We start from the raw sequence: 23033 nt of genomic DNA, 5'->3' as shown, positions 1-23033 counted from the left end.
TTTGTCTTACAAATATTTTTCCTCTTTTATATATAATTATTTTTATTTTTCAGTAAATGGATATCTGACTTTGATGGTCATGCTACATCTGTTTTCTCTTTTGTCTGGTAAAAAACATTATGTAAAATTATGCCTGCGGAAACAGGAGCATGGAGGACCCAGATAGTCACCTTCACCTAGTCGATACAACTCAAATTCAGGCTTCCCCTTAGTGCCTCAAACCTGTATTTTTATTAAAGACAGGTGTGAAGGGGGCCTGCCTCCCCCTGTCTGATGAGACATTTCACGTCTCCGGTTTTCAGATTGGTGAAAAATTCTTTGTTACTTATGGACACAACCAACATCACCACCAGTTACTCAGAGGGACTGCGGATGCCACATAAAAATGGTTGATCCATTTAGTAGACTATAGCCTACAACATTTTTTAAATATATTTACCACTGACATAAATATCAACTTACATTTAATACAGCACAGTGACCATACCTACTATTTATTTATGTGCATTTGGCTATGTGTTTGTGGTGAAAACTTTTTCTGCTGTGATTGCCAGCCTGTTGTCATCTGAAGCCAGCAATGACACTACTCTCCCCCTTGTTTTTGATATTTGTTAGTGTTACAGTAAGGATATGTCATAGGCAGTGGTGGAGGACTCTGAACCTCCATCCTAACGTTACCATAAGAGCATGCAGTTGAAATGGAGTGGAAAATGGGCAATGGTGTATACTGTATTTATAATAATCTACTACACATTTGGGCTCTCTTCGCTCTAATCTTCTTTTCCAACAGCCGGGACTAAAAAATTGTTTTAGGCTTGCTGGACATGATAATATGTTTATGTGATTAGGGACTTTTTTTTTTTTTGGTCTCTAGAAATTCCGAGTCAGTGAGGTAGGAGAATCCATGTCGGGATTTGAGAGGAGTCCATTCACAGACTGCCCGTCGCAGAAGCCAGTCTGCTCTGCACTCGACTCAATGCACTAGCGCTGTTTACGGGAAAGCTCGTAGCTCTGTGTCTAGTCACTCTGAATGCCGCGCGCAGGACCTTCTCCAAATGAGAGTTCAAACTTTGCAGTCGCGAGGCACAACATTATCATTCTAGGGACAAAGAGGACTTAGGCCTACATTAACAGAGAGGAAGTGCTCGTTTTTCCTCTTTCGCAGTTTTACAACCAAGGCAGAGTCGCAGGTCTGCAGTTCCTCGCGTACTCCTTGATCTTTTTCAGCGACTGCTGACTGTGCGATGTGAGTAACGATAGACTCCACGGCTGAGAGGGAGTAAGAATAAATGGTAAATCAGCGGCGCTGATGCCTATTGACTGATAGCACCCTGTCATGGAACTGTTTTCCCTGACACCAGGGATGTGCGAACTCCAAGAGAGAGCCGCTGCCTGGTAAAGCGCTGTCTGTCCCGGGGAAGTGGAGCATGCCTCAGACCTGCAGCGCGTCCCTCTATGCCGCCTGCTGTGTATTGAGCTGCAGAGGAGGACCCGCTCTCACATGCCTGCAAGCCATCTTCTCCCCACTTCCACTATCCAACTGATTTTTTGCCACTCTTTTCGTTACCGTCACAGTATCTCTCTGAAAGGTAAGTCCCTAAGCAATATTCCGTTTTACTTTCCTGTAGGATTCAGCCTCTACAAGTAGGCTACTCAGTGGGCTAATAGCGCAACGGATCTAATAACCTAATCGGAGGTTACAAAGTTATTAGGCTAAGTTGAAAAGATGCGACAACGCTCTGTTTAGGCCTAGTGTATGCTTTGCTAGCATACTTTTTTTTTTACAAAGTCTAGTTAGGAACGTGGCGAGATTGTTTAGGTTGTATTAAACAACACCCAAAAAAGTAATGGCATTCAATTTAAGTTGGCTACTTGGCGTAATTAAAATGTTCCATGTGTTGGCATGGCTAATTGAAAAATTGTTGATGAAAACAGAACCAGATGTGGACCGATTTGGTCGGCTTTCGTAATTTTTCGGTGTCAGAATGCATCGAAACTCAGAATGTCGTGGCAGGCTACGGAGAACAAAATAATGGGTTTCATGTTCAATCGGTGTAGTCGGTAAGGCTTGTGAAAGTGATAATTTGCATTTAACATGGGTATTATTCTGGATTGTCTATCTATACAACGTAGCCACGGCCTTGGCTAGCCAAGAGCGGCGATAATAAGCTAAAGAAAATATAAATATTTGACTTTGATATAGGCTTACTGATAACAAATAAAATTGGACTCAACATATAAGTGAACCCAACAGGAACACAACAAAGAAACAAAGAACTTCTGCAAACATCACACAAATGACAAGTAACTTGGATGTAGAGTGCTGCAGGGTTTAAATCCTTGAAACACTCGGCACTTTGGCTGTAAAATTAGATCCTTTCACTGACCATGCATTATTTACCAACACTCCCGGCCCTCTTGTCAACCATGTGTTTACGGCTGGGAAGGAGGCACATGAGTAGAATGGGTCATCACCAGTGGCTTGGCATGTTTGACGACCTGACGGCTGCTCGGCGAGGCATAGAAATAGAGTGAGGATTTCGTGATCAATAGGACACGCTTTCCCCCTGCCCCCTCCTGCACTCCGCTGGGCTGATGACAACAGTGTTATCGGTGAGGATTTTATCTGCTTTCCCCCCCCTTCCATATATTCTCTAACACCATCTGTGTAGCCTATTGCTTCTAACTAACTTCAAATTGAACAGTGGCAGTGTGTGCTAATGCTCCTGGTGAATAACTGTGAGTGTCAGTGTTATGACACGGTTTAAGGAGAGACTCAGAGCTATTTTTTGTAGTTTTAGTTATTTACTGGTGCAGTCTGATTTATGTGAGCTCATATAACTAGACACCATTTCCCAGGACTGGGGACAGAGTTCTTTGAATTGATGCAAGTGTAGCCTAAGTTCCCACTGTTTTGAGGCCCTTTTTAGCATTTCAAAGTGGCATCATATCCTTCCTCAATAGAGGAACTTCATCCCTGTCCCCCATTAGTTTAGTCGAGGCCAGAAGGCTGAGAGAAGCGTGATGGGGTAAGGAGGGCGGTAGACTTATAAGCTCTCACAAATGTGTGTGTGTGTGTTTGTGTGTGTATTTGCACTGTGTGTGTGCGTGTGCACATGTAGTTGCGCCCTTGTGTTTTGTATGTGTAATCTTTCTCTCTCTCTCTCTCTCTCTGTGAAAACACATCCCTGATTTTTTTTCAACTGACACTATTTACTTTGTGGGGGGGGAAAAAACTAATTTGATGTCTGTTTTAGTATGCTCCATTTTTTCACACACAACTGACCCAAATCTCCTAATTTCAGCAAGTCCTTATTTTATTTGTTATTTGTTTTTCACAAAGTACTTGTAGTTCTGAAGCAGCACTCACAGTTGAACAAAATAAAAATAAAATAAAATGGGGGATATTTGTTATATGCCGTAGTAATGAGAAACGATGTTGAAATGGCATGTGTTGGCCAACATGTCGAATCAGTTGTACCACAGACGATTTTCATTTATATTGTCTGAGCCTTGTCCCTTTGTTGAGTTGAAGCTACCTCCAGCTGATGTGTTCAGTCTTGCTTACATTTATTTGTTGATTCAGATGCTAACTTTTTGTGACAAGGAGGAATTGAGTGTGTGTGTGTGTGTGTGTGAGAGAGAGAGAGGGGGGGGGGGGGGGGGGCAGAGAGAGAGAGAGAGTGTCAGAGCCACTATTCTGAAAGAAGTGCAGCTGTTGTTTGTCAGGGAATGATAGGATTTATCATCCTTTTTTCCGCGCAGCCTTTAGCTAGCCCTTTCCCTCTGTAACATGCAAAGCAAACGTGTTCTTGAGTTTCAGATTTGAAAAAAAAGGAATCAGAGAGAATCAGCGTTCTCATAGAATTGAGAGATTTTGTATGAAGTATTGCTCAGAGAAATGGGTGGCCGTATGGCACATTTTAAATCGAATCAATCGATGCATTTGAATATCTTGCAAATGCATTGGGGTCAGCCTGTATTAGCACCATGCCAAGTGTGTTCTCCCTTTAAAACTATATCGAACTATTTTTGTTTTTGTTTGCATGACGCTGGAAACTGGGGCAGATTTCTCTTTTATGAATTTGGTCGGGGCTCTGTGTGTCTTTCATACTTAATATTGAGCCCATAGTTAAAAAAGAAAAACCCTCTAGAGCAGAGGCCAGTGTCAGTCTTCACTTTATAATGAATGCAGTCCACTGCATTCTGTACTTTTCTGGGAAATGTTCAGTAGGTTAAATACAAATATGACCTTTGCAGGGGGGAAACGAGCTAGTGAACGATCACGCAAAACGAGAAAAACACCCAGTAACTGTGAGACGGTGGTGGCATCACTCAACAGTGGAATCAACTTATGAGACACACATACAGTAAATACCCAATCGTGCCTTTTGATGCTTTTTCCATTCATCCAAAATCGTACTGTACAACTAACTGATCTGCTCATCTTCAAAGAGAATGAGTGTGAGTGTGAGTGTGCGTGTGCGAGTTTGTGTGTGTGTGTGTGTGTGCCTGTGTGTGGGTGTGTGTATGTGGATGCGTGTGTGTGTGTGGGTGAGTGTGTGTGTGAGGGGTGGGTGTATGGGTCGCTATGATCAGTTAAACATGTAGAAGCTTGGGTGTTTCCGCCCTGCAATTTTAGGGGGAAATATTAGTTTCCATCATCATCTTCCAGCGTGTGACGCAATCATGCATCCCTTGCCTGCTCAGATGGCATATCAATACTGGAGCTAATTAGCTTCAGTGATGAATTTCTCAGAATAAAAGAAAGATGAAGCACTTGATGGAAACACATTCTTCCACCATTTATATTCACAATTGGCCTATTAAATTAGATATACCTATCACATAATAATCATCATCAACAACAGCAATGATGATAATAATAATAATAATAATAATAATAATAATAATAATAATAATAATAAAAATAATAACCATAATAATATCAAAATACATACTTATTATTATATTGTTTAATATTACATATCCAGTGTTATTATTTCCATTATTATTATTAATAATAGCCATATTATCATCATTATCATTACTATTATTATGTTTTTATTATACAAAAATGCAGACACACGGCCGCCCACCCACATGCACACACAGTGGTAAATGAGTGGAGTCTTATGAGGAGGATGCTGCTAAATACGACAGTCTGGGAAAATATTCAATTTCTGGGTCAGTGGCAAAAGTCGGGGAGGCAAAGCTTTGAGCAAACAGCCGTTTTTGTGCTTAGGCCTTGGCTGTCCACAGAAGGAGGAGTCTGGCCAGGAGAAAGGATCTGCAGACATCTGCAAGGGGTAGCGCAGGGCTACAGGATTAGAGGCAAGCACATCACATCCACACTTTTAAACAAGACAGGCCTGACGCTTGGATGGGGTCTAGAGCAAATTGGGTGAATTATATGATGACATTTGGCCTTGTGTGTGTGTTGGGGGGGGGGGGGGGGGTCTCTTTCTTTCTTTCTTTTTTCTTTCTTTCTCTCTCAACAGAGACGCCATTAATATTTTTTGGGGGGTGCCAAGAATCTTATTTTCATTCTCGGTGGTGGTGGTGTGTGTGTGTGTGTGTGTGTGTGTGTGTGTGTGTGTGTGTGTGTGTGTGTGTGTGTGTGTGTGTGTGTGTGTGTGTGTGTGTGTGTGTGTGTGTGAGAGAGAGGTGCAAGTCTTGTTTGGAGGGGGCCAGTGGTATCACACCCTCAACCAAGGCTCTCTTGTAATTCTCACTCTGTGTTGGGGAGTGTGTTGGAGAGTGTGTTGGGGAGTGAGTGGTTTATGGAGTACAGAAGGACACAGATGAACAAATGTTTGGTGAAAGCAACAATTATTATCAAAACATTTATGAAACAGCAAAAAAAAAAAAAAACAGTTTAACCCATTATTTGTAAAATGCGATATTTTTCCGTCTTGCTTGGAAACACATACGGTATGTTATACATTTCTACATATAATACATGTTTGATATTCTTTATATTTTTGTAGGTCATATATGAAGTTGCATTCACTTGATTTTCTTTTATGTTTCTTTGCTTCATGTCTCCAGCGCGATAAAGGAATTTACTGTTTGTGAGTGTGTATAAAAGCGGTTCAAAGCATAAGATGTTTCAGTGAAATATTGTGAACATCTCTCTATGGACTAAAGAGATATTAGAAGATCTGAGCTAATTAAAGGTGTTTTATACCGGTATTCAATTCAAAAATGGCCTAATAATTTATTCTCATTGATATAGCAACAGTGAGGCCTGTCTGAAGTAAGAGATGACTGTGGAACACGAGTTAAATCTTACATTAACATTATTGTTTTTTGAGGGGTTTACGATACAACAGGCAATGTGTGCATTCAGAACTAAAACACCAGAGTGATGAATAGGGCCTTCAATGGAGTGGCTCCATCAACATGCTACCTATCTCAGATATGGATGGATCTATTTTGCTAAAATGATATGAGAATACCTTGAGTAAACATATATATTTTGAAATGGCATCATAACAGTATATAACATCCCGTTAGGTTTGTCTGTATTGTAAGAAGTAAACCTTTGTGATGATGTGAAGACACCTTTCTGCAGAGACGGAGACACATTATACGGTCTATAAACCATTGTTCTAAAACACCACCTTGCCGATTTTCATCTTGACAACGGCCAGGGCATGCATGCTCTGGACAGTTGGCATGATAATAGCTGCTGTTGGCCTAGCCAGCCTCTCCTGTAGCATACAACAATAATGTGGTCAAACCCAGACAATCTAGACTGAAACAAGCTGGTCTGGAGCATAGTGTCGATTTTGTAAAATTGCTGGGGGTGTGGGAGAGAGTTTGTCATGGCAAAACGAAGTACAAAGGGAGACGTTCCTATCTAGTGTCTGGCGCTGAAAGGTGACATTTTCTCCCATTTTCTGCTGACTGGTGTGTCCCCTTCTGTTGATGACCGTAATAATCCTCCAAGTGACAAAACCTGGGCTTTGACAAGGGGAGCTTCACGATAGGTGGTAGCTTCTTTTGCACACTGTTGAAAGTGCACAAATAGTGCATGCACAAACACGCACACACACACACACACACACACACACACACACACACACACACACACACACTCACCCACACACGTACACACACACACACATACACACACACACACACAGGATAACAATAAAGAACCAACAACAAAAAAAGAAACATTCTGGAAACAGATGTTCCTAATTCATGGCTTGCAGTGCTTGCACCCCTTAAACAATCGCAGAATGTTCCCAAGTCTATGGGCAGTCAGTCAGACCTGCCAATCCCTCCATTTGTCATTGCAATGCACAACACTCCCTCGTTCTCTCACTCACATACCCTATATGTCCACTCTCCATTGTTGGCTCGGAGCGGTGTCTTATGGTGCTCTCTAGCTCCTCACCTCAGGGGATGCAGCATGGAGTATTGGCTAAACCGACAAGAGTGCGCTCTAACACCAGTCCCTTCAAAAGAACGTCCAGAGGGCCTTGGGGGAAGTAAAGAGCAGCTGTAGAAATGGTCTTGTTCAAAGCCTGTAAAATTGACTTTGCTTTCTCTGATAACTTTTTTTTAAACAAGTTCTTCAACTTCAACTGTTCTGGTCCATTTGTTTTATTATTTTATTCTTCTTCTCATTATTATTATTATTTTGTGAGCATGAGTTAATATTGTCAGTGTGTTTGTAGAATTTAATACATTCCTTTCATTCTGAATACATCATGCTGGTTCATTGCATGAGTTCTCTTTCATACATTCGGAGGTTGAGCAGATTTAAACGGTGTCCCATTTTTGTGTCTGTCTGTTTGGTCTGAGGTGCCCGGCCTAGCAGTCGTGTACGATGTACAGACGTGGGTGGGTTTTATTGTTCCATCATGTCGGAAGCAAGGATTTCAACTATTTACGCAATTACCTTCGCCAAATCCACATTAATCTCACAACAAGATAATCTTCTGTTGTTTGGTCCTGTGCTTGCAGTTACCAAGGGAGGGTTCTCGTTGAGAAACCTTTGAAAAGGTGCCGTTTTGAAGATAACATGTTTTATTTTTTTTCAGGCAGTTTTTTCTCCATCAGTAGGATGTTGTCATGGTAATTGACCTGCACACATGCCATAAAACCAGTGTGTGAATTTCCGTCAGTTCCAGTCAGTTTTACTCCTTATTATTTTCAGCAGTCAGTGTGTGTAATAAATCGACTGTAAGTCCACCGTTCATTTACAGCAACCTGGCAGCTCCGACACCGTCTGAGACATGAGATCCAGCTTACCATTCTAAGTGTCAACCTTTCAGGATTTTTCTCTTTTAAAAAGAGCACGTCGACGTAGTAGCTCCGAATGAGATTGTGGAAATGTGTAAAGCCTATTACCGGAGTGCGCTGCATATCTAGACTGTTCAGTGTGCAGCAGAGACGACTGCTGTGCCGGCTCCCCTGCTGAGGGTGGCGGAAGATGATAACCTTGCCACTAATTCTTACATCGGAAATATTTTAGAATTGTCAGACGCCGGCTTTTCGGGACGCCATACTTGCTCCTTTTAAAATGTGGCCCGTCCTCGGAAATTGAGTGTTATCTGTCCTTGTCTTCCCCTGTGGAGAGCACACAAACACACACACACACACACACACACACACACACACACACACACACACACACACACACACAGAGCTTTAAATGTATGGAAATATATTTCTTCATGTGTACACCGCACTGCTTGCAGCAGACCTTGGAGACACATTTTAGATGTTTGTTTGGGACACTGTGGACACTCACTGAAGGGAGCCTGCATTACTACACATTACATCTGGAAAGAGTCGTCCGCTGCAGAACAAAGAGCAGGCTGGGGGCCCGGTTAGGGCATGCCGTTAGGTACGGGGTTGCACGTACTGATCTGCGTTTGCATCACAATCGCTCCGAAGGCCTCGTGGTTAACACATGTTAATGAAAACGTAACGATCCGAACACAATCAAGGCCTAGGAGTAGCACTCAAGATCTCTGGGCCTATGTCGCTCGGGGATGTGCACCAGTACTCACACTGAAACTGGATCTAATTGAAAGGCTAATAAGCCCCTTCTCTCTATGTCTCTCTCTCTCTCTCTCTCTCTCTGGACAACTGTTTGAAACACACTGAGTGTATTGTTCTTAGCATACAGTATGTGTAGATTTGATACGCTCCATTCCACTTACTGTATTTTGAGTTTGGTAATAATTGTACTGAAATAGTGTAATGAGCCTGACCATTGTTTCACAGGGCTAAGGTCACTACCGATCAGGGAATTGATTTTCGCTGGTCTTAATTCACTGAAGGCATGCCATTAATTTTAGATTGACCCAATGTTTCCAAGTGCTGTATTTTTCATATCCTCTCTAACTTGTTTAATATATCATTACTTCCATCTTTTTGTGCTTCTTTTATTTCTCCTGTGTGCCACTCTATGAAAGGCTTTGTGAATTACTGAAAACATTGTCTAGTTATCATCGTCTGTTTTCTTATAGCCGGGACTAGAACTGAATTATGTTGGGCGATAACATTTCCCTGTGCTTCCGAACCCTCCTTGTTTGAGTCTTCCCTTGCCTTGTGTTTTTGTCTCTGATCTCGAGATCCTCTGATGTGACTAACGTTAGTGTCTGTCTATTTGGCTGGTCACGGTCTGGTGTGAGCGGATGGGGGTACTATCTGTGTGTGTGCCTGTCTATATATGTGTGTGTGTGTGTGTGTGGGGGGGGGGTGTTGGGAAGTGGGGTGTGGCTGAAGGATGCCCCCGGCTTCAGGGAAATCTAACTTTCTGTGTCATCGTCCATTGTGTCCCCTGCACATTATCCCAGTTAGATACCCCCCCCCCACACACACACACACTCACTACACACACACACATCCTCAAAATGTTGCTAACAGAGCACATACTGCTTGGAACCTGTGTTACAATTGGTTTGTACTGATATTGCATTAAAATTGATTGTGTAGGTGTCTGATATAATTATATGATTGGGCAAACATGGTTGGTTGTTAGCATGGCTTTTCATGACGATTTGTTGTTGACAGCGCAGGTTGAGGGCGGCTCCAGCTCCTATCTGCCCTGTCTCTCTGTCTTTTGTTCATTCGTGGCACTGCAATACAGCTTGTTTACATCAGGATCTGCCATCTTCAGTCTTCGGGCGAAAATTGGTGCTGAAAACTTTAGCCAGAAAACATATTTGATATGCAACGGATAGAATCTCTAGTTTATCCAGGCGCTGTGTGACAAAATGTTTTGATTCCGTGCAAAACTACACTTTTGTGTTGTTGCGGGTTGGGACATGCTCAGATTTTTTCCCGATAGTTTTAGTTGTTGGTGTGGAAACTGCAGTTTGCTTTTTGCTCATGTTTAGGGTTGAGAATTGGTTACATGGCTGCTATTCACCAGCTTAGCTTGTCCTTTTGGCACACAAAGGCTTAATTAGTTAGTCACAAAAGTGGTCGAAGGGAAAGGGTTAACATACTGCTCAGCCTGCATGGCATCTTTTGTAGTCAGAAATATCGTCCTTTTTCACGGGTTGATTGTGGAATGTGCTAGTCAATTCAGGCAAGATGAGGTTTTTTTTGGCTCTTGACAGTTTTTGAATGCTAGCATTTTCTGGACATTTTTTTTGTGCCACCCAATTTATGTTTTGTGTTGCCTTCCTCTATCTTAAAAATTAATCGTCCTGTTGAATAATGCCTCACGATCATGGTGAATTATTTATGATCAGGCCCTTAATAGAGGGCCGGAGGAGGCTTTTTACAGCTCTGCAGCTCATTTTGGCCCCGTCTGTGAGAAATATTATGAAGGAAGCTGTTGGGGCAATGAAACATATGGAATTACATGTAAATGTTAGCCAATCAAAACACACAAGAAGTAGGCCTATTTTTGTTTGCCCTTTTATTCTTTTTTTAAAAAGAGGGTTAAATCACTGCTGGTCAATGTATAAAGCAGTCTATTAATTTCTCCGTCTAGAGAGATGGTCCAGATTAAGGGTGAGAATGGCTGTTTTGACCGCCCCGCAGTAAAGATGCTCCCCCTTTGCACTCTGTTGATTTACTCCACTTGACAGATGAGCTCGACTTCACCCCCCCTCTCATACTCCACCCCCCCATTTTCACATACGAGCTCAGAGCATGTGCACGGCTGGTTTTGACAGGAACACTGCCGTTATTGCAGCAGAGTGAATGAAATATTGATGTATTTTGTTGAAATTGAGATGATGAGCTTAAGGGACCTTTGAGGGAATTCGGCAAGCGCCTCTTTTTTATTCACCAAAGGCTGCCGAGAGGAGGCTGTTTTCGGAGAGCGCGGCCGCTAAAGGGCCGGGTCAAATCCACTCCCTCGCCTGTCTGTCTGTCTGCCTGCCTGTCGCTGTCTGTCTGTGTATCTCTCAGTCTGTCTGCCTGTCTGCAAATCCTGATTTTTGACTCCTCACCTCGACGTGTCTGTCGGTGCTTGACACAGGGACATTGTGAGGCTTTCTACAAGGCCTTGTCACCACACCTTAAGACGTACCGCACAACTTCCCTCAGATGGGCTCCATACTGCCTAGTCTCCGGAAAATATATATGCGTTTAAAAAAACAAAAACCCCAAAAAAACAAATAATGCGTAGTGTTATAACATAACATGGGAGCTATCTGATTTATTTTCGAAAGGAGAAATAAGTGTTGTAACTTGTAAATGACAGGCAGGCACTATCATGAGACACCTGTATAGTGGTGGAGCTCGGGTTCTCTCAACCTTCATTTTTATCTGGCGGTATTGATGTCAGCTTATTAATGCTTTAGACGAGGAGCATCTGGTGGCACTACCATTTAACGGCACCGGAGGAATTACCCTTATCGTGCGTCAGCTGAAAAGAGTAGTTTCCGCTATCAGTAAATGGAAATGACAATTTCACATTTCACTCAAGACACTCCTCTTCAGTTTCCATAGAGCATCAATACGGTAGTTAATGAGGTATGAAACCGGCGCTGAAAGTTTGGCGCCTTCGCCAGAAATGTAGACCATGAACCCTATTTAGAGGCCCATAACATCACCAGTGAATGCTCATATGTTATATAAGGCAGCATGTGGATTACTCTCAAGTGAGGGACAAACAAAAGATGCAAAAAGACTTTTGAAATGTTTTCCATTTGCCCAATCATTTACATTACAGTAATCAGATTTTCACTATTTATGCTTTAAATGTGAAAACAGTTCAAAGCAGCAGCCTATGGAAATGGATATTTGAATTAATAAATGATGCACTCTAGTGCTAACATCTTTATTAGCTTTTGGGCACAGTTGTCCCATTGTTGTCCCTGTGGTGGTCAACACACACCGATTCCAGTCTGAAATACGAGTTTAGGCCAAAACTCATATCCCCTTTATAACACTCATATCTTTCCCCGAAATGCCATGGCAGAATCCCATGAAGAGGTATATGAGTGAAGTTTCTTCTCACTCATAGACATCTCATTTTCCATATTACTCACATCACTATAGCAACATGTTTGTGAACTGTACACACACACACTTTTCCCCCCTTTTGAATCAAAGCACTTTTTTTAAGAATATCGGGGGAAATGAGACTACAGTCCGCTATTAATGCTTTTATGTATCCTAATACTTAATAAAGTATATTAAACTGAATGCTGTAATAGTATAGTACAGTACATAAATAAAAGAGAAAAGCTAACATATAGCCACCCCTTTCAGTTTATTACTGTAAAATGACTTTCCTTGGCAAAAAGTCATGTTGGAATTAAACAGTGGGATACCATCTCAATGTAACGTGATATAAAATACATCGTGACTTGAGGCTTGCGCGTCAATCATTTCACTGAAATCAAAGGTAGTTTGCTGTTGCAAAAGGTGTTGCATTTTTAACTATACAATACAGTGAAGGCTGGCTGGAAAGAATGAATGCTCTCTGTTAATATTTCATTAACGTTCGTTCAGTAGTGTTGACTTAAATTGATCACGGCGTTAGCGCCGCCGATATGTATTTTCATCCTTTTGATATATACGTATGTTCTCAAACTCTACAGTCTTACAGTAGCTCCGTCCGAATGCAAGGTGACAGCAGCACCGAGGTTGTGGGATTGGCTCTCTCAGTGCGTGTACACACATAGCATATAAATGTGTTGTGATCTGCTTTCAGATGTACAGACGCAAGCTAACTGGAGCCATAGAGTGAGCAATACATCTGTGTGTTCTGTTGGTGTGAACAGACATCATATTACTGCCACAAGAGGCTCTGATATAGTTGTTTGTAATTCTCTCACTCCTGTTCCAACCCAAAGGAAATGCACTGATGTAAAATCAGTCACATTTGCCCGGGAGGTACAGCCCATGCCACGTGTTCTTGGTACCAAACGAGCATGAGGAATAGGAGCTCGGAAACCCTGTTTCATCATTTGAAGCAATGTCATCACGACAAATGCATTGCAAACAGGGCTAAGGCTGCCACTAACGACTCATTTTCTATCGAATAATCTATCAGCTATTTTATAAACTAGTCGATTAGTCTAAACGATTAATTTCCTTCCAAACAAAATTCACCATATCATTCACCAAGTTCCTTTTATTTTAACCACAGCAACCTGTTGGGGCTGAAATTGCAACGACATAGTCTTGCCAATCAATCAATTTAGAGTAAGCCCAGCCTCCAGTGCAGGCATGTGCTCAGCATTTAACTGACAAACTGAATTGTGTAAGGTCCTTTATGGCTTCAATAATGAGTGTAGTCCTATCTCTCAGCTGCAAGGACAAATAGGCTACTTTGAAAGACCTCTGGAAATGTGTTAAACTTTAGTACTTGCAGTGGTTTTGCCTTTTCTCATGGTACAACATTTAGCACACCATGGCAAGTGTCTGCGGACCCATGTATGGATAGAAAATGTTTTTTTTTTTTTCAAACAGAAACTTACGTACAAATGAATGAAGCCTCATCAGGTCAGTCGCTCAGGCTTTCATCAAGTCCTCCACTGTGTTACCTGCGGCTTCTTGTCCACATCTCCTTCTAATCACCTGTCCACTTTACCTGTTTCATCATCTCCTGAATCTTGTCTGCATGCTCTGATTACCTGTCTAGACTATAAGCACTCGACGCTTTTCAGGAGAGATGCAGCTGGCTTGCTGTGCTTGTATTGTTAGCTGCTTCTCATGTTCTCAGTTGTATGCCAATCTTGTTCCAGTATCCTGCGGCGCAGCTTTCGGTGTTTGCGTTTTCTGAAAGTAAAGAAAAAACAAAAGAAACTTTGCACAGTTGCCTCCAGTCTCACTGTGCCACGGAAGTCCTGTTTGTGTCTGTCTGACAGACGTTTCCACCAAAAAACACCTTGAAGTATTGTTAAACATTAAAGTTTAGGTTAAGTTTAAAGATTGGCTGCTAATCAGGCTAGCTTTAATCAAACAAACTCTCCTTTCCATCTGCTCCCCTGTCCTGCCCAGAGTCTGATTGACCTCTTAGAGGCCCAATCCCTGCCTTCTCTGAACTTCCCTGAGCCTCTGATTGGTTAAAGGCCTAGACTCTGAGAACCATTAAGAGAGAATAATGAGATAATGCTGCTAAGGTTTTTGAGCTTGCCCTACATTCCTGGGGGAGCTCATGTCTGCAGTGAGATACATTGTACGCACTCTTTATTTGATTCAAGCAATGAAAGAATAATCAATTGGGCATGTGTAAATTTGTAATGTTGAACTGACCTCGGACATGGTAGGGCAAGTGCTGCTGGCGTAACTGGCACAAGAGCATTTGTGTAAAAATGTTTTGCTATCACAGCAGCTTGTTCCAAATAGCATAGTCTGATCGTCTATGTGAAATAGAAATAGTTACTGCAGGAAATTATGGGGGAAAACAATTGTTAATGGAAACATTAATTCCTAATTATTGTGAATGTTAAGTGATAGCAGATGGAGTAATTGCAGCCAGAATAACATTAGAAAGTGTGAGATTGAGTATTTTCTTGCTGTTAGTATTTGCTAGTATTTTCTTGCTGTTTTCGTGCTGTTACATGCTCATTTTGAGAGATATGACTGTTGCAGAATATCCATCAGTAATTCAGCATATTCTGTAATGTTCAATCCAAGGATGTCTCATTGAGTAGCGTGAAGCCTAAATCAAAGAGGGCAGCTCTGATCGATTAGCTGGGTGACCAGTAAATATGACTGATGAACTAGTGTGTATATGACACCAGTCGGACGAGAGCAGTCTCATGGATGTATACATTCACTGCAAGACAGGCTATTGCTATTCAACACGACAGCTCCGTCCTATTCCTTGTTCCTGTATAGTGAAGCTGCCATTTCTATATTTTGATGCAGAGAAAGGACCTCAGCTCCTCACAGCAAGACTCAGCTCTGCAGTGGAAGCTTGGTTTCACTGTTCAAAGAGCTGTACGTTCTTAAAAAGGAGTCACACTGCGAACACCTACACCCTTTGCTCTCTCTTGCTCTTTTCTTATTGATTGTAGCGCATGGGGTGAACAACGTGTCCCACTCCTCTAAGAACAGGAGAAGTGACCTGGAAACCTGGGTGTGTTAGGCAGAGTAGGGCGTGTGTGTGTGTGTGTGTGTGTGTGTGTGTTAGTGTGTGTTAGTGTGTGTTAGTGTGTGTGTGAGTGTGTGTGTGTGTGTGTGTTAGAGTGTGTGAGTGTGTGTGAGTGTGAGTGTGAGTGAGTGTGTGTGTGTGTGTGTGTGTGTGTGTGTGTTTGTCTGTGTATGCATGTGCTCATGTGTGTGTGTGTGTGTGCACTCGCTTGCTTGCCATAGCAGCTGCACTAAGTCACGTCGTTGCCGTGGTCACTGTGTCAGTGTCGGTCCCTGTGCTGTATTTCTCTCCCTCAGCCAGCGGTGGGTCAGCGGTGGACCCCCCCTGCCCCCCCCCCCCCCTCTCCCCAATGCCTGACTCAATGGGACATGATTCATGTGATCACTGACCCAGTGCTTCGTCGCAGGAGTAAAGATTTTCCGATTGCTCACAAAATCACTGGCCTCTTTGCAAGCCCTTTGAAGCCATGCACTTTTATTCTGCTTTCCATTTTTTTACTCTTTTAAAGGGTCCTCAGTCTCCGAATCCTAGATATATCGCATCGCATTTATGGAATTGTAATCTGTGCTTAATTTCTAGACACAGTACTATTTGTTTAGCATTTAAACACACGTATGAATTAATTGTTTACCAATTATATGTATTTTTTCTTGTTTACATTTTGCTCCAGATCACATAGCGCCACTGTAAAGGTGCTTTCCTAACTATCCAAACTCGAGGTCCTTCATGCAGCTCCATGAAAGCTTGGGGGTTAATTCACAGGTCAAGCAAGACTTGCAGGCTGTCAATTGTGCATTGTGCTCATTCAGGCTCCCTCCTCCCCTTGTCCAAGTCCCTTTCTCCTCTTCTCAAGTCTGTTTTTCCATGCCTTCCATTAGAGGACGGCCCACAAATGCCATTCTTCTTTGGTAACCTCCACACCAGCTTTCCACGACACATCTTAGCTTTGTTAAGAGACTTTGACATTCTTTTCCATTTGTCTCTTGGTTCCTTTTGTGGCATTCGGCTCGCAGCCTCTCCCAATCTTCTTTCGGAACTGTAATGGTTGTCTTCCTTTTTTTGAAGCGCTTGTCGTTTTGGAAGAGTGTAGTAGATGCACTTTGCAAGTCTTCTTTTAAATTTTTTATCGCAAAGATCTTATTATTGTTATTAAATTATTAAACATTTGAAGACCCACTTCTTTTGAATCGGCCTTAATATCTAATCTGCTATTATCTCCTATATCCATTTTTCTGAAAACTCTTTAAAAATAGTTCTTCATTCATGATTACTCACATTCTTTCGTTTAAGTCTCCAGTTATAAAACACGTCTTGCTTCTAGTACTATGTGTCCTTTAATCACGGTCATCTCTTTCTTCTCTATTCTCCACTCTATTCTTTAACTTATGCTTAACTTATTAACATTTTACATCTCACTGATACACTGTCTATGCAGATTTATGTAGCTGAGCATTGAGCATTGAACACTGAGCACTTTCTTTGTTGCTAAGCATGTAGTCAGCCCATATTAAAACCTGTAAAGGTGAAGTCTCTGGGTGCTAGAGCTCTACAGTGGCCCCAGGCATCAGGAATGAGTGACAAGCGAAAACCTCCACCTCTCTCACAGGGGAACATGCTGAGGTGGTGCACCCTACGCTTTTTATACATGCCCTCGAACCTCAGGCCAGAGTGCTCGTACAGAATGGGAACATGACAGGAATGGAAACGGGCAAGACAGCAGTAGCTCCGGCGTCTACTGTATGCAGATGAGCTGTTACTGCTGAGGAGGAGGCTGTCAGGTCCCGTAGCTCAGTAGTCTCTGGAAAAATGTTTCGTGACACACAGCTGGTTCCCATAGGTAAAATGTACATACATATGTACTGTATACACTTACTTACTTACTAGTACTTACATAACTGTAAACACTTGGATTAAGGCATCAGCTAAATGAAAAAAAAAAAGTTTTTTTTTAAATCAAATTATTGCAACTGAGTGCCAGTATGCTATTAAGATGCTAGTCTAGCACTGGAGGAGTGATAGTTATTGTTGTTGGACAGAATTTATTGAATTTGTTCAAATTAGGAAGATGCCTGATATTTCTTCCTTTGGTAAGATATGAAGTCCCATACACACCTGATCATTTGTGCATAATTTTCAGAATCCACTGGGTAAACAGCAGAAATAGCCTCAGGGTCCAAGCTGAAAAAAGAGAGAAAAAAAAACCCACAGCCGTTGACAATGAAATGTCTGCATGTTTTTTCTGTTGTCCTTTTCCCTGGTGTCATCTAATAAGGTACCACTTCAGAATCAATGTTGTTAATGTTGTTAGTACAATGTACAAACAGGATAATAAATCACGTGTTTTAGTACAGTGTACTTACAATGTAAGATCATGTTATTTCAAATGAACAACCTTAGCTCTAACACTGTCCCTTAAACTAACTATACCTTTTAATACTATGGACTTTCTGCTATTTGAATTGCATTCTACTAACCAATGAAAGTAAGTATTAAATACAGTGCACCTAATCAATGAAAGTAAGTATTAAATACAGTGCACCTAAGGTTGTGGACGTGGGGGCAATTTTTATTAGTTTGATAATGACTGAAAGCTGCGATGTCCTGTTTTGGGTCAGGTGTTGTAACAGCTGTCTTGTGGCTTAGAGCCAGCTTTGAATTTGGATGTTTTCATTTGAGTTCTCATCTTTACAGTCCTAATTTCCATCTAACACCTGGGCTGGCTCATAGCGTTGCATTTTTATGCCGTCTTCCCACCCCTTCCACTAAGATCCAGGATTTGAAATGCCCGTACGGTCACACAGCAGTGTTTGTGCCCTTTTAGAAAGAAATGTCTGTTTGTATTGTGCATGTGTGTGTGTGTGTGTGTGTTTGTGTGCATCTGTGCATGTGTGTGCATGTGTGTGCATGTTCATTTCCAGACCTATAAGAGTGTGAATTCGAGATGGGCCTAAGTGGGGCTGATGAGCGATGCTTGCAGCAGCTTATGGGCAGAAAGGCCTCCTGCAGAGCCGGGAGAGCTCAGTGTGTGTAATGAGGGGCAGGGCAGTCAAACTGACTCCCTTAGTCTTTGCCTTTGGTCTCCGGCGATCAGTATGTTAAACACTCGCACAGCATGACACAAAGATATTAAAGTACGAAACTGTTATCATCGATTTACGGAGCACCTAACTCCACACACACACACACACACACACACACACACACACACACACACACACACACACACACACACACACACACACACACACACACACACACACACACACACACTCACACAAAAGAAGTATCTGTCCTCCATTGCATTTATTTATTTCATTTCTACGTGGGGGGGGGGGGGGGGGGTACTGCTCTGGCTTCTACTGTTTTATATCCTCCTCCCCTGGCATGTTCAACTACGGACTTGATGTAAATTAAAACCAACAAACACAAAATGGCTCCTGCAGCAGCTTACTGTAGGTAGATGAACCAGTGGATCTTCCCATGGCTCCTCTGCTAAAACGCTGTGCAGTCAATGGCAGAGTCATGGGTTCATTTCACACTTCACATATCATTCTCCTCACACCTATTTTTTTGCTTGTTTTTTCACCCCCCCCCCCCCCTACATGCTGTGAAATATTGACTCAGAGCAGAGACAATGACTTCCTTCTTTCTTGTGGTGCATTGCCCCAGTTGAACACTACTTATCCAAAGGAAGGCCTTCACAGAAAGAGGCTCTTCTGTTAACCTGCTTTTAAAGAGTCAGTCAAGAGTCTACTGTGTTGGAGAATACCATTTCTGATCTGGCTTTGAAGGATTTAAACAAAATGTTCCAAACTGCTGTGCGGGCACTGGAAAATCTATGTGTTAGACGTCTTTCAAAATCCTTCTCATCATAGGCAAGGGACTTCTAATCCACATAAGATTTTCGATGTAGACTTCTGGAATCTGTGTCACAGACAGTTACATAAACGTTAACGTTCTATTGATCTGTTCTAATTCTGCTGGCTTGAGGCCTGGTGATGGCGTCAGTATGGAACTGTAAACTTGTGAGTCTGTTTTCTCCTCACAACCCCGCCCCCCCCCCACCACCACACACACACACACACACACACACACATACACACACACACACATACACACACACAAAAAAAAGAAAAAAGAAAGAAAAAAAGTGAAACTGTTTTTAATGGGGCCCTGTGCGCTTGGTTACTACAGCGACCGTATTTCCCCTGGTGGGTTTGTTTCGGCCCCGGTGGGGGAGTGGCAAAGCAGCACTCTGTGCGCGATAAACATGTGCACCAAAGCATAGCTGCTAATACAGGCAGATACACGCAGCGTGCTCTGCTCACAAACCTGCATGCCAACTGACTTAAGCATTTTTTTTTTTCTCCGCACTCCGGAAGGTGAATAAGCGGAACAGAGGATGGCAGGCAAGGCAGACGGTCAGAGCAGAGGAGAGATAGAGGGACCGGCGGGTCGGTGTGTTTAGGATGTTGGAGGCAGATTGCTGCGTATTAATTTGCTTGTTAGTTTTTACGTTGCTGTCTCTGAGGTACCCCGCTGCTTAAATCTTTGGGATGGCGGGCACGCCCCCATGCAAATGGTGAGCTCTTAGTCCCTATTAAAGGGATTTCCGCCGGCTGGATTATGTCCCGGCTTGCTTTAACTTCTGTGGATTTGTGGCCTTTTTCTGTTTTAAATGTGTTTTCACTCTGCAAAAAACAACAAGGAAAAACATTTTGATACACCTGATATGATACATTAATGTTGTGGATATAAACATTTTGTGTTTCAGGATCATAGAGAGAAGAAGGTGCTAGTCTCTTTTGATCTGTGCATTAAGTCCCTCTCCTCTTGCTCTGCAGGTGAAAAGATCAATGATGATCATCTCTGAGAGCTGTTGTCCCCGACATCTGTAACCGCCATCGATTCTGTCCAGCATGTGGGGAGCGTCCAGACCAAGCGCAATGGCCTGCTTCTTACTCCGAACATCAGCAGTCTGCTGCCTCGTGTTAGCATTGGCTCATGTTCAGTGCTCAGAAGGTACGTTACAATCACCAAACTAATTAGCAAGCACAGACAATGAGAGTGAATGAGTGAATGAGTGCCGTTTAATACACTGGGTTTGTGGGTGAATGCGTGCCGTCTAATACACTGGGTTTGTGGGTGAATGAGTGCCGTTTAATACACTGGGTTTGTGGGTGAATGAGTGCCGTTTAATACACTGGGTTTGTTTATTGTGTAGCTCATTCTGATGTCGGGGCTAAAATCAGACCAAAATCTAACAGTGTCTGTCTGGTTTAACAGGAGGAGTTCTAAACTCTCTCATAGATACTAGCCAACAGGCTAGGACAGAGGCCAGCACACCCAAATGGAGATGTTCACAAATCAACATTCTTTTAGGTTTGGGGGTGCTGTGGCGCAACTGGTTCCAGCACCCATACCATATTCAGTGTTTCCCATACATTGACTTATTTGTGTTGTCCACCACAATATCAACATTGACCACCACACAATGATTTTGCATGTTGTACTTTAAATTGGATGGAATTGGTTCATTGTAGAGATATGTGCACCTTTGTGCAGCCTCCCCTTGTCTCTCAACAAACCTACATGCATGTTTAAAGAAAACACTAACAGTCCTGCAATTGTTGTCATAAAAGTCCACTGGCTAAATCGTGCTTAAACCGGCATCATAACCATAATTTGTTAAAAACAGTTAATTCTGCAAACCTACCACCACAAATAGAATTCAATTCTGTGGGAAACACTGATATTGGGGTCCACATGGCCTCTGTCATTTACCAGTCCCACCCTATCTCTCTCTTCCACTTGCTTCCTCTCACTCTCTCTGCTGTCCTGTCTGATTTAAAGGCATAAAAAATATTTTCTTTTAGTTTTGTTAAAGTTAGGTTGTAGATGAAGACATAATCATGCAGTTAGGATCTGTGAAATCTAACTCCCGCCTGATCCATTTAAAGCAAAACTCTCGCCAAAATGCAACCTAGGGTCTTTTTGTGAATGTACCCGAGTCAAACTTTTGTTTAAACCCATAATTACAACGTAAGTGCCATTTTTAAGATTGACCGTATTTTCGGGTCAAATGGCCTTTTGAATGGGGAGTGCTAGGGACACTACTATGATCGCATCAAAATCCCTATTTTTACTAAAAAAACACTAAGAAGGCTCGACACAACATGAAACTTTTCTCAAAATATCTCCTGAGTCTCGAGCTCGAAGCATTGAGCTCAATGAACTCGAGCATTGAGAACATTGTTTGTGTACACAGACTCAGAGTTTACTAAAAGGAAAGGTTTTGCCGGAAAAGCCAACTGTTAAAGTGAGTTGTTCAAAACCTTTCCATTTCACCCAAAAACTAAAATATGGTCAAAATAGTGGTGCTTACGTCATAATTATGCTTTTAAACACATTCACAAAAAGACCCTAGGTTGCATTTTGGCGAGAGTTTTGCTTTAATATAATTTTTGCATGGACCACATTGGTGCATTACTAATTAGACTTCAGAATACAATCTCCATGAGCATGAATGTCCAGCTGCATGAACATCCCCAAGCAGGCTTGGGTCTTTTCTACTGATGCCATATTCTGTGATGTTCATCACATGGCCATTATGTATTCTGCATTCTGTGATTAGGTAGTTAAATTGTACATACACATATATTTTTAACACTTTGACCACGTTTGACTATTCAGACTCAGTTGCCTTAATGTTAATAGAACAAGGTCCTTGAATTAACCATATTATGAGTAAATGCATTTTACTGTAAGGATTAATAAACCAGAAGCAGTATTATACTCTAAAAGTAATGTTCCCATTCACCTCCAGGTCCACCACTAATTATCAAAAGATCAAATCATTAGCTAACATGAACAAATCATTAACCTTTGCATTAAGAAACATTAAGTAATACTAATCACTGTAGTAAATGATTTTATTTATGTTGACCACTACTGGGATTTAATGCTAGTTAATATAAAGTTTGACCAGTTAACATCTTAGGTAAATACAGTAGCTGCAGTTGAGCATCACCAATTCACCTTTGACTTGGTTTGGAACAGGCCTCTCTCCTCGTGTGCTTGAGATTCCATGTTTTAACTGTAGGGATGAGTCTGCATTAGTTCATTATAAACAATATCCCAAGTAAACATGGTTCATTAAACAGCATCCTGCCTGTAATATCTTTTTAATGCATTTTTATAATTGAATTAAATGGGTTACAGCCGCACTACAAATGACTCGAAGTTTGTGCTTTTGAAGAGGCTCAGCAAGATTTATAGCCTCAGGCTTGTTTCCTTGTCTAACATCCCAAGAAACTTGGGATCTGGTCGTTTCCATTTGTAATGGCAGGGGAACTGTTTGTGCAGGATAGGGTGATCTGAATTCAGACTCCTCTTCTTCCTGACTAATGTCATTTGTTTTCTCCTCCAACTCTTGTGAAAACCTCCTCTCCCTTGACTTGGGGAGGGGTGTCGTGCTGATGTATGAATCACTTGT

General features: G+C 42.0%; 1 protein-coding gene across 6 annotated transcripts in view; it reads left to right on the top strand.

Moving 5' to 3' along the window:
• Nucleotides 1-1001: 1001 nt before the first annotated feature.
• Nucleotides 1002-23033, top strand: part of adgrl2a (adhesion G protein-coupled receptor L2a) — a 79573-nt gene continuing 57541 nt past the window's right edge. For all 6 annotated transcript variants that reach the window (XM_076278061.1, XM_076278059.1, XM_076278060.1 and 3 more), the window contains exons 1-2: nucleotides 1002-1589; nucleotides 20383-20560. In XM_076278061.1, the coding sequence (XP_076134176.1) occupies nucleotides 20458-20560 (103 nt within the window). In that variant the 5' untranslated portion in view covers nucleotides 1002-1589; nucleotides 20383-20457. The remainder of the gene's footprint in view (nucleotides 1590-20382; nucleotides 20561-23033) is intronic.

This window comes from Alosa pseudoharengus, unplaced genomic scaffold, assembly GCF_046254945.1.
Source record: "Alosa pseudoharengus isolate Yale_2024_CS ecotype anadromous, Long Island Sound unplaced genomic scaffold, YU_APseudo_1.1 YU_APseudo_1.1_scf_11, whole genome shotgun sequence".
NCBI lineage: Eukaryota > Metazoa > Chordata > Actinopteri > Clupeiformes > Clupeidae > Alosa > Alosa pseudoharengus.
Note: the sequence above shows the minus strand (reverse complement) of the source record. Positions and strands in the feature narration are given on the sequence as shown.